This window comes from Scyliorhinus canicula, chromosome 13, assembly GCF_902713615.1.
Source record: "Scyliorhinus canicula chromosome 13, sScyCan1.1, whole genome shotgun sequence".
Taxonomy (NCBI): domain Eukaryota; kingdom Metazoa; phylum Chordata; class Chondrichthyes; order Carcharhiniformes; family Scyliorhinidae; genus Scyliorhinus; species Scyliorhinus canicula.
The window spans coordinates 144,265,919-144,282,361 of record NC_052158.1 but is presented as its reverse complement, the minus strand read 5'-3'; the positions used below and the strand labels follow the sequence as shown (position 1 = coordinate 144,282,361).

The following is a 16,443-nucleotide window of genomic DNA, read 5'->3' as shown; positions in this document are numbered from 1 at the left end:
TAGTGGTGTTCCACAGGGATCTGTGCTGGGGCCTCTGTTGTTTGTAGTATATATACGTAAACGATTTGGAGGAAAATGTCGCTGGTCTGATTGGTAAGTTTGCAGTTGACAGCAATGTTGGTGGAGTGGTAGTGTTGAGGATTGTCCGAGGATATAGCAGGACAGATAGGTTGGAGACTTGGGCAGAGAAATGGCAAATGGAGTTTAATCCAGACAAATGCATTTTGGTAGGTCGAACATCGAGGGGAAAAATACCATAAATAGCAAAACTCTTAGGAATATAAAAGTGAGAGATCTGGGCATGCAGTTCCACAGATCATTGAAAGTAACAACACAAGTGGACAAGGTAGTCAAGAAAGCATATGGAATACTTGCCTCCATTGGACAGGGTATCGAGTATAAAAATTGGCAAGTCATGCTGCAGCTCTTTTGAACCTTGGTAAGGCCGCACTTGGAATATTGTGCACAATTCTGGTTACCACACCACCAGAAGGATGTGGAGGCTTTGCAGAGGGTGCAGATGAGGTTTACCAGGATGTTGCCTGGTCTGGAAGGTGATAGCTGTGTGGAGAGGCTGAATAGACTCGGACTGTTTTCATTAGAACGACGGAGGTTAAGGGGTGACCTGATAGAGGTCTACAAGATTATGAGGGGCACGGACAGAGTGGATGGGAATCACTCTTTCCCAGGGTGGAGGGGTCAGTCACCAAGGGGTATAGTTTAAGGTCCGTGGGCCAAAGTTTAGAGGAGATGTGCGAGGCAGGCTTTTTACACAGAGGGTGGTGAATGCCTGGATCACGCTGCCAGGGGAGATTGTGGAAGCAGATACGTTAATGGCGTTCAAAAAACATCTTGACAAATACATTGGTTCAATCGGTATAGAGGGATACGGCACAAGGAAGTGCTGAGTGTTTTGGCCAAGGTTAGTATCATGACTGGGACTGGCTTGGAGGGCCGAAGGGCCTGTTCCTGTATTCTTTATTCTTTGTATTTACCCAATAACCATGAGAGAAGCTGCGAGGTGCAAGTTTTAAGGAATTATAAAATATTTTCAAAAACAAGCTTGCATGCAGTAAAATAAGTTTGTCGTGTTGGGGATGAAAAGATGATCAAGGACTACCTCATTTAGTCAGGTTCAGGTGAATTTAGTTCACGTTCAGGTGAATTGAGCATTTGACAAAAGGCCGAATTTTGCCAGGTGTGTCTCAATCTTGATGCCCTCTATTCTGTGCTGGGAAACTGGGAGAGTCTGGTATGATTTCAATCACAATCTTCTCAGAATCAGCCAATTAGGAAACTGCTTCCAATTGCCCCATCTAGTTAAGGATGGTAGCTGGCATCCAGTATTGGTAGGTCCATTCAGTGGGATGGGAAAAGCATCATCAAATTCTCTGCCGTATTGTTTGGGACATAGAAAAAAAAATGAACGAGTCCCACAACATCACGTTGGCGTCAGCACTGTTGTGCCTGGCAATGTCTGGGTAGTACCCATTGGGAGACCAATTGGGTTTCACTTTGTTCTGCTGTCATACCAACATGAATGGATGTTTTTACAGGAGGTGGGGGGCTGATGGGGGAGACAATTCAGGTGCAGTGGCCTGATAACTAAATGCAAATGTCTGGAAATAAGGTTTAAATGTACTACGTCATTGGGGCTGGGGTAGGGACCATCATGTTATGTATTTATGTTGGTGTGAAACGCAATTTGGATATCTCAAGAGATTTTCCGCACCCATTGCCAAATCCGTCTGATGAAAATGGGAGCAAAAACACGCCTATCTGTGCAATGCATATGCAGTAACTGACCCATGGACCAGACCATTGTTAATGCACGAGAACAGTAAGTGTATCATGAATAACTTGGATAACTCCCAGTCTCACAGGATTGTGCATGCAAATGTGCTTTTTATTGCTGGGAAAAATGTGGTGGTTTTCTCTTTTGTTTGATGTGAAAAGGGGAATGTTTGAGTTTTGAATATATAACCAGTCTGATTGACACATCTAGCTTTCCGTAGGTTACATTTGGAGGCAGGCACCTTGAGAGTAGTTCAATAAAGACCTTTCACTGAGAACACACTAATGAAGACTGCTGTCATTATACATGAAACAGAGACATCGGTCTGAACTAGCTGCAAGGCAAGGATAATGCTAGGGGAGAGTGAGAATTGCAATTTACTGTTGGAAAATTAATTAAGAGGCTTCAAATGTATTGCACCTTGGGCCTCCTGCTGTGGAGCTGCATGGGAGCTTGCCCATGAAAAATGTCAGATTATTGCCATGTAGGGACTGATTGCCCTATTAAGCACTCAAACCTGCTGCCGCCAGGTAGGTTGCATCTGCCAGTGGGTGTCCACTTTGAGAAAAGCACACAGAGGTGGGAACATGCTGCGGGCTGTGTCAACGCAATTTCAAAACTTCCATTCCTCTATCCAAAGCGGCTTCCACAGGGCTGGAAGAATTCAGCTGCAGGTTTCTAACTTAATGTACTTTAAGAACTATAGAGGGAAAAAAGTAAAATCTCAGCAATAATGAATGATAACTAAAGACAAATTTCTGTTTGAACATTTTTAATTGCAGCTTATAGACCCAGGAAAGGTACAAACTGTGTTGGAGTCCTCTGTTGGCTATGCTGTAACTGCCTTGCAATTTCTGACGGCATTTTGGTTTTCACAGTCAACATATAATATCATGCACCACCACCCCGAGAAACGACCATTTTATCTTCTCTTCTTTCCTGCATTCACCTCATGGTGAGTCTGCCCATTAGATAATTAGTTTCTTTGCGGACAATTAAAGGAGGATAGGCTTGACAGAGACAGCCTAGAAGTGCCCAACGTTATTGTATTCCAGAGGACAGCAATTTAAAGTGACTAATAAAAGTAGATACAGCGACAGGATGAAAAACCTTTTTATACAGCAATTGGTTGGGATCTGAAATGCAGATCCTGAGAGGGTGGTGTCGGTAGATTCAGTTGAGGCCTTTAAAAGAGAAATGGGGGCACCACGGTGGTGCAGTGGGTTAGCCCTGCTGCCTCACAGCGCCGAGGTCCCAGGTTCGATCCTGGCTCTGGGTCAGTGTCCGTGTGTAGTTTGCACATTCTCGCCGTGTTTGCGTGGGTTTCGCCCCCACAACCCAAAGATATGCAGGCTAGGTGGATTGGCCATGCTAAATTGCCCCTTAATTGGAAAAAATGAATTGGGTACACTAAATTTATTAAAAAAAAGAGAAATGGAAATTTATCAGGACAGTATGAAAAATGCAGAGCACAGGGGAAAAGGCGAGGGTACTAGTTGAGTTGCTCTTGCAGAGAGCTGATATGAACACGATGGGCTGAATAGCCTCCTTATGGACCATTCTATGATATGATTCTATAATAAATGCAAATAGCTCTTGTCGTTAGGTTGTAAAACACAATTTAACGCTTTCCCTTGTCCATGAACCTCACCTCTTTCCTAAATATTACCTTCTCAACCAATACCACCATCATTCAAATTGCTGTTTGTGGGACTTTGCTGTTTACAAATTGGCTGCAGTGCTTGCCTACACTATGGGGCTATAGACATAGAATTTACAGTGCAGAAGGAGGCCATTCGGCCCATCGAATCTGCACCGGCTCTTGGAAAGAGCACCTTACCTAAGCCCTCACCTACACCCTATCCCCGTAACACAGCAAACCCATCTAACCTAAGGGCAATTTAACATGGCCAATCCACCTAACCTGCACATCTTTTGGACTGTGGGAGGAAACCGGAGCACTCGGAGGAAACCCACGCAGACACGAGGAGAACGTGCAGACTCCTCACAGACAGTGACCCAAGTGGGAATCGAACCTGGGACCCTGGCGCTGTGAAGCCATAATGCTACCACTATGCTACCGCGCTGCCCCAATGTTTCATAGTATTTCGATGGCTGGGTTGTACTTTCGAGTCTCCGATGATCAAGGAAGGCAATATATTAACAGACGCTAATTTGTCCTTTTACAAATTAGTGGGGAGGCAGTGGCGTAGTGGTATTGTCACTGGACTAGTAAACCAGAGACCCAGAGTAATGCTTTGGGGACCCAGGTGTGGTAATATGCATCACTTTAAATACACAAGGGGTTAATGTAAATACACGTAGACTAGATAGACACTAGAGGGAGCACCAGAGACATGACACACAGACATTCAACCAATAGGCCAATAAGATAGGACACGACCAATGGACATTCAAGATACACACAGAGGTGACACTACCGCAGGAGGGCATTACACCAACCCATATAAAAGGACACAGCACACATGATCTTCCTCTTTCCAGTGGAGACTCTCAGTGAGTACACAGGGTTGATTTGAAACACATCACACCCGCCACCTGGATTGCAGCAGACTGGTTCGTCAGTCTGAGTAGCTATAGCAGGATTAACAGGAGCGTCGAATCCAAGTCGGAGAATTGTTAACAGTTTAATAAACATGTTAAAGTTATCTCCAAGTCTGAACCTTCCTTTGTCAAAGTGCACATCAAGGAAACAGCTTATGCTACGTCAAGAGCATAACAAAACATGGTACCCAGGAGTGACTGTTAAATCAATATAGTTACAACTCGGTAAACAGTGACAACCAGCAACAGCAGCCAGGCAAGATGATGTTCGGGATTCCGGATCCACAGCAGCTCACGTACCAAGGCAATCTCAGTGAAAACTGGCGTTGGTTCAGGCAGAGATTCGAGATCTACCTGGTAGCGTCCGACCTAGATGACGTGGCGGATACAGAAAAAATAAAGCTTTTACTTACCATCGCTGGTCCAGAAGTAGCTGAAATCTTTCAGACCTTCAAATACTCAAAGGGGCAAAACAAGAGCGACTTCCAGGCAGTCCTGGACAAATTCCAAGAATTCTGCGAGGAACATACAAGAAAAAGCAGTAAAAGAGGTGCCAAAACTCACCACGAGGCGAAGGTAGGCTTTCCATTGAAGAAACCTGCAGTTTTGAATTGCAGCCATCTTGGTAAAGGTGCTGCACATGCCCAGTTGAGAAAAAGGCCCCAATTAAAGGAACAGCGATCTGCGCATGCCCAATCGCTTCCTATGACCTACGTCACACGTGTCATGATGTCAGAGGCCCCGGACCATGCCCACTTAAAGGGGAAATGTCCCAAAACACGGGTAAAAAAATTTAAAGCCGTAAAACCCGATTCTTTCACATGGAACGACAGCACAATGCCTGAGAGATGATACAGTCCTTGAAAACTATGACTCAGACCTTGAATTCTTCTTGGGAGGTGGCTACCCCAGTACCAAATCCGAACTGCAACCAGAGGTGTTGCACATTGACGACACCGACGACGAGTTCTTCGGATTGGGGAATCTACAGCGCAGCATATATGACATCCCGACGCATGAGTGAAGGATTATGCTGTGGCCTGACGCCAAGAGACAGCGGTACAAGCCCACAGAGAGCGGCCTGCTGCCACACAGAGAGTGGTCCACGCACTGCGAAGAGTCCCCGACGCCACAAAGAGAGTGGTCCACGCACCACGAAGGGTCCCAGCCTCCACACACAAAGCGATGAAAGACTCCACAGCGAGCTCGTGGACAGCCTCCACGATGAAAGGAACACAAGACTCCAGGGTCCAATCCTTGCATGAACAAGACCATGAGGGTCTAGCAACCTCCTCTGAGCAACCGGCAGCAGACAATGCAAGTCTGCCACACTCAAGTGAACAAGAAGAAGACTCTGACAGTCTACCCAGCTCAAGTGAACAACAAGAACACACAGGCTCTACCCACTGTATGTGAGACAAGTGACGACGGCATCCCACTTCCCATACAAGATGTGCAACGTGACAGACCTCAGCTAGAATGTGCAGAGGCTCTCGACAATCACAGTGAGACTACTGGTGACTCCGGTGACACCACGTTAATTCAAACTTCATCCCCTTGAGCCTCTCCACAAGCAAATGCATTCTTGAATGATTTGACTCCAGACGTGGAGCATCAAGAAACCTCAGAAGATGCAAGTGAACCTGAAATGACTCCGGACGTGGAGCATCAAGAAACCTCAGAAGATGCAAGTGAACCTGCAATGACTCCGGACGGGGAGCGGCAAGAAACAAAAGCTGATTCAGGTGAACCAGAAAGGGCTCCAGACGGGGAGCATCGACAAGCCAAAACCGACTCAGGTGAGACAGACCAGACTCCAGACGGGGAGAAACCACAAGCCAAAGCTGATTCAAGTAAGCCGGACATGACTCCAGACGGGGAGCGCCGCGAATTCAGTGATGGCATGCTCAAGGAAACAGAAGATGCCACCAACCACGCTGACACGAGTAACTGTGTGAAGGACTCGTATTATCCACAGAGTGTGGTCCTTGAGCGCAGCAAACACGGCAACAAAACCAACCAACACAACAACAACATCAAAGACAACGAGAAGCGTACCAAAGGCAACAACATCGACAACAAGCACGACAAGCACGACAAACACAACAACAATGGAACTACGACTGGTACGGCATGGTACAACTCTGCAAATGAGGGACACTGATCCTGCTCAGCTCAGTACAATGACATACCATGGCAGGACAATGTATCTTCCCAATTCACGTTTGCTGCACTACCAACAGGCAACCTGGCTTTCAGGACAGATGCCATCCAACATCGCTACCACAAGCATCGGAAGAAAAAAAGACTCCAAATCAGACAACAAAGTGATTTGACCACTTCTTGGTTCCTTACGCACATGGACACTGACGGCGTTTACAAAGCAATGCCACCATCAACATCAGCACCTCACCAACCCAACAAGAAAGACACTCGACCATAATAATTAATGAATTTTGGACTCATGCATATGATTTGGACTTATTGTTTAATGATCACTGTGATCATGACATGTGCAGAGCACCACTTATCTACCTGTTTTTGTTCAATTTTCTTTAACACTGTACAGAAAATATGTAACATGAAAAAAGGGGGAATGTGGTGATATGCATCACTGTAAATACACAAGGGGTTAATGTATAAATACATGTAGACTAGATAGACACTGGAGGGAGCACCAGAGACATGACACACAGACATTCAACCAATAGGCCAGTCAGATAGGACACGACCAATGGGCATTCCAGATACACACAGAGGTGACACTACCACAGGAGGGCGTTACACCAACCTATATAAAAGGATACAGCACATATGATCTTCTCTTTCCAGTGGAGACTCTCAGTGAGTACACAGGGTTGATTTGAAACACAGCACACCCACCACCTGGATTGTAGCAGACTGGTCCGTTAGTCTGAGTAGCTATAGCAGGATTAACAGGAGAGTCGAATACAAGTAGGAGAATTGTTAACAGTTTAATAAACGTGTTAAAGCTATCTCCAAGTCTGAACCTTCCTTTGTCAGAGTGCACACCAAGGAAGCAGCTTATGCTACGTCAAGAGCCTAACAAAACACCAGGTTCAAATCCCGCCACTGCAGATGGTGAAATTTGAATTCAATAAAAAACAAATCTTGAATTAAAAGTCTAATGATGACCATGAAACCATTGTCGATTGTCGTAAAAGTTCATCTGGTTCACTAGGGAAGGAAATGTGTCGTCCTTACTTAGTCTGGCAATATGTGACTGCAGACCCACAACTGCCCCCTCAAGGGCAATAAGGGATGGGTAATAAATGCTGACGCAGCCTGCAAAGCCCATTTCTCATGAACAAATAAAAAGACATTTTCCTTTTCTCTCCCATTCAATCTGCAATTACCTCCTCAAAAAAAAAATTGAACCTTGGCCGCTTGTTCTGGTTATCTCCCACCTCACTTTCCTTTCCAAAGTCTTTGAATGGGTTGCCTCCTAGATCTGTGCCCAGATCTCTTACAACTCCATTTGAATTCCTTCAGTCCGGTTTCTTCCTCTACCTTAACACTGAATTACTCTACAAGTGGTAATTTTTATAACTGGCCTTTGTTGATCACTCCACAGTCCTCCAACACTCTATTGTCCTGCTCTCTTCTTACTTGCTTCCACCCTTATGCATCTAATTGTAGCTAGATGGTCTCTAACAGTGCCTTCACTTTCCCATTTCCACACCTCTGAATTCCTCCAAGGATCCATCCCCGACCCCTCTTTCTGATCCAAATGAAGCTTTTCACCCCTGGAGCTATCCATGGCAATCTTTTCTGCCCCCTCATCAATCTTTTCTGCACCCTCTCCGCTGCTTCATATCCTACCTAAAGCATGTTGCCCAGAATCCAGTTGAGGCTGAATCTGTGTTTTATAAAGGTCCATCATAAACTTCCTTGCGTTGGTACTTTATCCCTCTATTTATAAAGCCATTTTGTATTATGATAAATTGTTAGACCTCCATGAATACATTACCGGATTTTCTTTTTCCATCCACAGGTTTTTTGCAGTGCCTCTCAGCAGCCTTTTTGGACAATTTATAATCGTAAACTGGAAACGTGAACGTATCATGAACACAATCTTGGTATTTTTGAAGTTCTATGTCTATGCTGTTATGTTGGTAGGTGAAAGAGTTTTAGGTATTTATGATGTCAAGTGGAAATAAATTAACGTTGCGCTGATATGCATTTCCTCCCACTATTAATTGGGTACTTCAATCGAAAGTCCCATCCATTAAAATTATACCTTTAAAAAAAACTCGTACATTGATTACAGCCAAAAAAAGCCCTTGTTAGAACACCTGTCAGTAAATATTTCCTTATTAATTTTATAAACATTTAAATCTACTTGTGTCATGGATTCCATCCCATTGCGTGAACTCCAATATACAGCAACATCCACAGCTGAGAAGGCCATAAACATTGGACAGGGTAACATTGAGGCCCAGGTCAGTCGAGGCGAAAGGGAGCTATAAGTAATTTGCAGACATCAGGTGGGCCACTGTTGAAATATAATAAACAACAGCCTGAAACAAATTAAACTGTTGTGCGAAATAAATGATGATCAAAAGAAAGAGGCATCTATCCACAAAATTAAAATTATTCAGGCAATTGCCAACTTGCCACCTATCTCCCCAAAGTCTATCCATCATCTACAAGTGCAGGCTAGGAGTGTGATGGAATACTCTCCATTTGCCTAGATGAGTACGGCTCCAACAATATTCAACAGGCTCAACATCATCAAGGATAAAGCCATCCGATCCTGCACCTTAAATATTCATTCCTCCACCACTGCTGTACAGTGGCAGCAGTGTGTCCTATATGCAGGATACACTGCAGTAATTCACCAAGACTCCTTTGAAAGTACTTTCCAAACCTGCGACCTCTGCCACCTAAATCTAGAAGGACAAGAGCTGCAATTGCATGAGAACACCGCCATCTGCAGGTAGGGTCCAGGAAAGAAATCACAGGCCCTGGTGCTTCTCCAGTTGGCCCCTTCCACCTGCCCCCTGCTTAAGCTTAAGCTTCTCCCTCAATCATGCACATTATTTTTATGAATTCACTTCAATTTATGCTTGATATCTTAACCTGAAGCTAATAAATCTAAGAGACAGTTGCTTTTTATGTTATGAATTTTGTCAAATTCAGGGATATGTATTTTTTAACTGTCACCAGCTCTGCGTGTCATTTATAGCATTCGGATGCCGTAAACGTTGTCCATGTTTCCTTATAGATTTTATATTCTGAGGCAGTGATGGACAACCTAGGCTCGTGAGTTGGCCGTGCTAGTGACCCTCCTTCATCGTTGTGGGCCGCAAGATTGGAATTAAATACATTTAATATATGCCAAATAGTTCACAACGAGTTATAGAAAATGCTTAATCATTTACATATTAATAGAACTATCAACTTCAAATGGTAAAAACAAAAGCAATGTTTACACTTTGTATGCGGAGGGAGTGGACGGCTCTCATAGTCAATGTTGTGTGTAAGCAGCATGCACCTCACTTTACTTGACCTCGCTTTTCCTGTGTCTCACTTCATTCATGCCGGTAGGAAAATAACTACACGGAAAAAAATCAGCGAGTCAGTGGTCAACAAAATGTCTCATGGACCACACTCAGAACCCAGATGGGCTGCATTTGGCCCCTGGGCCGCAGGTTGCTCACTTAATGTGTTAATTTGGATACAATAGATGAAACTCATTCTCTTCAGTTACGAAGGGCGCAATCGAACGGCCACGGTGCGCCCGAAAAACAGCTTGCTGCAGCGCAATTTGGACATTGTAAGCTGGGAGACCCCATTCCCGGGATCTACCCGGCTCGCAACACCTCTCAAGATCTAATTCCATCTTGCAGGACATTGGCATGTAAATCCCATCCATTATGGGCGAGATCACTTTTTGACAAATCTGCATATTGGAGTGAGACAGCTAGTCTCACTCTCATATGCAGTTTCCTGAGGCACCAGGTGCCTCTAGACTTGTAGTTTTTTTCTCGCACTTTCTGCTTCAATTTCACATTTCCACCATCTGCAGTTTTTTACTTTTGGCCAGAGATCTCTGAACAAATGACTATCATTTTGGGAAGGAAAACTAGTGAAGTTCCCGCCATCTGTTCCGGAGTGAATCCCATCGCAACTCCCCCACATTTAATTTTTTTTTGAGCTTGGGGAGATTCCCGCCGGAAATCAGGTGTGCAGGACCTAAAGACGCCAGCCAGATCAGCCCCTCGGAGATCAGGTGTGCCCCTACCTCAAGATAACCCTACACCCACCTTACTCACTGGCAGAAATTCTCCCCCACCCCACACTCGGAGACCTCAGACACCCCCCCCCCCACCCAAAGTGACCAACACCCCACTATGGGATTCCCAAAGCCACCCTCCCCATATAAGGCCTCCCCCATCCGTTTATACCCCTTTTTAGGCACCTCTCCTTTTAAGGCCCATCTACCCCTTTTCAGGTCCCCGTCTCCACCATGTCTACACTTCACACCCCCTCATTCAAGTCCCCCTCATTCAAGTCCCCCTTTAGGCTGCCCTTCATGCCCCCCGCCCCCTCGAATTCCCCCTTTCATGGCCGTCCCCTCTCAGGCTCTGCCCCTTGGAAGTTCTCCTTGGCACCCTGGCACTGCCCCTTGGCATCCTTGCACCTGGGCAGGGCTCTTTGTCCCACTAGCAGTGCTAACCCAGGTTGCCAGGAGCAGTGCCATGGCCCTGCAATGCGCCCGATCACCAAGGGGTTCCAAAGGTATCTGAGCCCCCTGGAGTTGTCATCATGTCTGGTTTCCGTTGATAGAGACCAATATGATTTCCTCCGCCTCATGCTCTGCTGGCAGGGCAGTGAATCCTGGGAGCCTGGAGACTCGTTAAAATCCAGAAATGCATATTTGAATTAGTTTAAATATTCATTTTAAACTGCGAGGTGCGTCAGGCGCGAGGATAATGCCGATAAGAGGGACCCATGGGTTTGAGCCAGGAAGGATGGATGTGAGGTTCCGGGGATGGGAGGAGAGAGGAGCAAGGAGATGGAGGATTTGTTTTTGGAGGGCAGTTCACAATCTTGGAAGATTGGAGGTGAAGTTTGGGCTCCAGCATGAGGAGGGCTTCAGATACAGGCAGGTGAGGAACTTCATAAGAAACGTTTTCCTGAACTTTCCGATGGCACCGTCCTCTTCATTGCTGGAGGAGGTGCTGTTGGTGATGGGGCTGGAGGGTAGGGTCATTTGGCGATTTATGGTAGGATCATGGAGGAGGATAAGGTGTCCATGGAAGGGATTAAAGCCAAGTGGGAGGAGGAGCTGGAGATGGTGTTGGAGGAGTAATTATGGTGTGAGGTGCTGCGGAGAGTCAATGCCTCAACCTTGTGAAAGGTGCTGGGGGTCATTCAATTTAAAGTGGTGCACTGGGCACACTTAACGAAGGCAAGCTGAGCTCACTCAACTGATCAGAGTTTAAAGTTTTACTGATTATAATGTTTTAAACAAGAAGCCAAATGTATTTATTTTACTCTCGCTTCATTCAAAATCTTTTTTATAAACATATTTATTTGGCTTACGTTGCAGATTACGATGCTCATACTGAGGACAAAATTGTGCTAACAGTAGGAGCTTCACTAACTGGTAGTCCTGGCTGGACCTCTGCATCTCGTAGGCCAATATAGTTTAGATGGTCCAATCATCAGAGTGGAGGCTCTGGGGATTGTAGACAATCCTGCGCTGCCTTTATCCGATTAGATCCACGTCCCCAAAAATCCATTTGATTGCTGGTACTTTGGTTCCAACGTCCTTGCTCTGCCCCGGCATTGAAGAAAATAAGGAGCTGCCCAAGTCATGAAACAATCAGTTACATGTAAAAGGCTTGAGCTTTGGGCATGGGCCCCGGTGTTTTGCAGCTTGTACCACCACCTACCCCCCCTCTTCCCCCCCCCCCCCCCCCCCCCCCCCCAATTCCCAAGCCCTGCGTGCAAATTCCCTTTCAAGGCCCACACCATCCTGACTTGGAGCTATATCGCCATTCCTTCACTATTGCTGGATCGAAACCTTGGAACCTTTCCTACCACCACCGTGGTGTACCTGCATTAAATTGACTGCAGTGGTTCAAAAAGGTGGTTCACCATCACCGTCTGAAGTGTATTTGAGAATGGGTAACAAATGCTGGCCGAGCCAGCAATCCCCATGTCCCGTGAAAAAGTAAAAAGTGGGATTAATTAATATTTGAACATGTTTGATCATAATTGTAACATACATTCTTTTTCAGTTTCTAACCAGGCCATTCCAAACAAACATAAGATTTCCCTATCACATTGACACCTCACGGATTGCACTTATGAGATATGCATCAGAATCACAGGAAAACCTAGAAAAATTAGGCCACCATATATACCGAAACATCAGTGTCACAAGCTTCATTAATGACAATTCCCCAACTCACAACACTAATGGATCCAGCATAATGGGACTACAAGAGGTAAGGTAATAGCTATCCACAAAGTTTTAGAGTAACTTATGTGAAATTTAGTGTCAGTATCTCAGTTGGAATCCAGCTTTGCAGGGCCTTATTTTGGCTGCAATTCACAAATGGAATGTGGTAAGGGAGCGTTGAGCCAGTTCTCCAAAGCACACGATTGACTATAATTTACCACAAATTTACAGAAAATTTCTAATCTCATGTAGCAAATGTATGAGGAAGGTTGTTGAAGAAGGTGGCTGCTTCTATTTTATACACAGTGCATTCTTAAATAACTGGCAAGAATTTTAGTTGCTACATATACCAAACATTATCTTGCATCTTTAGTTTATGTCTTGGCTACCAAAGTCTTATGTATTCTCATCACATAATACCTAAAAAGATGATGGGTTCAATTAAATCAGCATCTGAGGCAGAAAGAGGTGTGTCTTTTTAAAATTCAGTAGGTGGAATTTGGCCAAAATTTGGCAGAGTGTCAGGTTCAGACTGAAAACGAGTGTTTATCTCTCTAGATGCACAGCCCCCTCCAACCCCTCCTCCCCCCAGCATTGGGACACTCCCCTCACAGGCATCGGGGTGTGCCCCCATTTACTAAATCAGATTAAAGAAGAAATTATAAATGAGGAATAATTAATCTAAAGGTCAGTTTGAGGACATCCCAGAGCGATGCTTTTACGAAGGCTCTCAGGTTTCAATTTATTTGGGTGTTTGCTGAGTTAATTAGTTGCAGTTTAGACCTCATGTGGTTTGCAGTTCATGGAGAGGAGATAGCCAAAGTAAATGATAGTTAGACCTGTGATAAAAGCAGAGTAAAAAAAAAAATAACTTCATCATTGACTGGAGGTCATGGAATGCAGGTGAAGCTTAACCTCAGTTTGAATTTTGAGGGGACGTAAACTGAACATTTGCCTAGTTTAAAACTCCTGGAAGAATCCACAGTGGTTCTCCACAGAGTCTTGTGCCAAAGAAAGCAACAGGCAGCTTAGCTTGAAAATGCAGAAAAGTAACCAGAACAAGGGACTGAGGCATCCAGAGCCAAGATGGTGAAGGAAAGATTTACCTCTGAGAATAGCTGGAGTTGAGGAAAAATCTCCAGAGGACTGTGGCATTCTTATGGGTGGTCCCCACATAGGTAAATAACATCAATTGATGTGTCTTATAAGAGAGTTCTTGGGGGAAGTAAGAAGTAAACATGTGCTATAAACCATATTGTTAATAGTACTTACTTTGTTTAATTCTTGTATGTACAATAAAGTTTTGTTCAAAAAAGGTGAAATCTTGTTCTATTGGTTAAAGCGGAATATTCAGATTTCTCTTTTGCTCACTAATTGGATCGTAACAAATGATTGACTTTACTTGATAGGATACAGATTTGACAAGAGGTCTCCTGGAAAGAACCAAAAGCCCGATTGATTCCAGATTTGGATTCGTTATGAAGCAGGAGGTATAATATAATACGCTCTACAACTAAAACATTAAGTTTAAAAATAAAATGATTATGCTTTAGAAATATTTCTCCCCAAAAAGCTCTTCAAACTTGATCTCCTTTACCATTGCTCAGCTTGGGATCTAGAGTTTGTTGGCTTTGATGTTCAGATGTTAAAATGGAGGGTGTGTTTTTCTGACTTGGGGGTAACTATTGAGCAAAGTCTTTGTGGATTGCCAGTTGCTTGGGTATTCTTTGTCTTGTCCTTAGTTGGAGGTCAAATTATCAAGGTTAAAAAAACAGCAGGAAACAATTGTCTTTCGTATTCTAGCTTTTGGCACTTTGAAGACTTGTAAGATTTGACATAGAATTACGAATTTTCATTTGTGTTTCCTTTCAATGATTGCAGAACAACATTGTGGATTATGCTAATTGATTATTATAAACATGCAAATTCTTTATGGTTGTGCCTGTAAGTCTGTGCTTTAATTCATGAAAAGTATTTTTAATTTCATATGAAAATGACCTTTTGATTCGGAAGAGATTGTTTACTTGTAGTATAACGTGGAGAAAAGCCACCAATTTTCTCACATTTGGCACCATGCCTCCTGTCAGCTCCTGAAAGTGCAGATTATAAAATAGGTCATCTCTACTTCCATTATGGGGGCAAAAAACAGCATTTTATGCTCAAGATAGTCTGGAGATAATAGAAGTTTGAAAAATAATAATTCTAGGTGTATAGAGCAGCAATATACTTGGTGTATAATCTTTGTATATACATAATAAGGGGTCAATTTTAAGACCCACTACTGGTGAGTAACTTTATGTATAAAATATAGCACAGCTTCCTTGTGAATTATGCATGATATAATTTATATGTGAGGTTAGTTTAGAGATGCAAAGACTATTGAGGAAGATTTAATATAGGTGTTCAGCATTATAATGAGTTTTGATAGAAAAAATGGGAACAAACTATTTCACGGACATGACAGTTAGTAAAAATTGAGTTAAAATGATGGTTGGGATTTTCCGCTCCCACCAAACGCAACAGGCCTTTAGCTGCTACGGCACATTTTCCAACCCACCCACGACAATTCACACTACTGGCAGTACTGAAAAATCCCAACCTATAACTTTAACTGCAGACAAAAAGGGTTGAATGTTCACTGTATAAAATATGAATGCGTTCTGTCTGGTAAAGGTTTTTAATTGATTCAGTTTTATTTTCATTTTTGTCAAGTCAAACCTATGGATTTAATGAAGAACTTCCAAGTTTGTCATCTGCAAGAAAGCCAGTTTTAAATGGATCCAACTCTGATGCTAAAATTGACCATGTAAAGTTCAGTATTACAATATTACTGCTGACATCCTAACTGTGCGGGCATAATCAATGCAGCTGCATTTAGAACATTTATTATGTATGCTAGGTTATCTATTTTAAGTCTCATATTTAAAACATGGTTGGCTACATGAAATAAATATTGCAGTTACCTCAGTGAAGTGTATCTTTTTGTCTTGATAACTGAAAACCTTGATCTTTCTGGATCTGGATAATGTTTAACACGAAAAAATGTCTAAATTATTAGAGGTTTTCTTTTTAATACAAGCTGATAGATTTTATTCATACATGTGATGAAGTGCCATTGGTAAGTCCAGCATTTATTGTCCTTCCCTAGGTATTCCTATAAAGGTGAATTACCCTAGATGGAGGATGAATAGAAAATTAAGGAAGGTCAAGAAGATCGCTATTTTGTCTACACTGATTTTTAAAAAAACAGAGCTGTGATTTTATATCGGTGTGACGTGGTGCTCTTCTGGTTCCCTCTCCTGCCCTAAAAGTTTTATTTTTGTCAAAAATTAAAAGTTTGAAATGTTAGAAATTGAAATAAATGTAGAAAATGCCAGGAACGTATAACAGGTCATTCAGCCCCTATAAAGAGAAAAGGTTATGACATTCAGATGTGTAGCAATGGTCAGAACTGAAGACTAAAAGGTAGGTGGAAAAGCAAAAATGAAAAGAAAAAGGAGAGAGGAGAGAGTGCTTAGATGCAAAAGTCACATTGAAGGTTGGGTGAATTATCATTTTAAATAATATATGAGCATAAATATACACTGGTCCAGAAAATACTATGGGCGCAATTCCCCCCCCCCCCACCCCCCCCCCCCCCCCCCCC

General features: G+C 43.4%; 1 protein-coding gene across 7 annotated transcripts in view; it reads left to right on the top strand.

Moving 5' to 3' along the window:
- Nucleotides 1-15,764, top strand: part of LOC119976291 (transmembrane protein 145-like) — a 74,715-nt gene extending 58,951 nt beyond the window's left edge. For 4 of the 7 annotated variants that reach the window (XM_038816714.1, XM_038816717.1, XM_038816715.1 and 1 more), the window contains 5 exons: nucleotides 2,578-2,750; nucleotides 8,376-8,496; nucleotides 12,634-12,843; nucleotides 14,207-14,287; nucleotides 15,510-15,764. In XM_038816714.1, coding sequence (XP_038672642.1) covers nucleotides 2,578-2,750; nucleotides 8,376-8,496; nucleotides 12,634-12,843; nucleotides 14,207-14,287; nucleotides 15,510-15,527 — 603 coding nt within the window. In that variant the 3' untranslated portion in view covers nucleotides 15,528-15,764. Of the gene's footprint in view, nucleotides 1-2,577; nucleotides 2,751-8,375; nucleotides 8,497-9,608; nucleotides 10,684-12,633; nucleotides 12,844-14,206; nucleotides 14,288-15,509 lie in introns of those variants that run through there. The other 3 variants (XM_038816713.1, XM_038816716.1, XM_038816718.1) reach the window with 3 other exon arrangements.
- The last annotated feature ends 679 nt before the right edge of the window (nucleotides 15,765-16,443 follow it).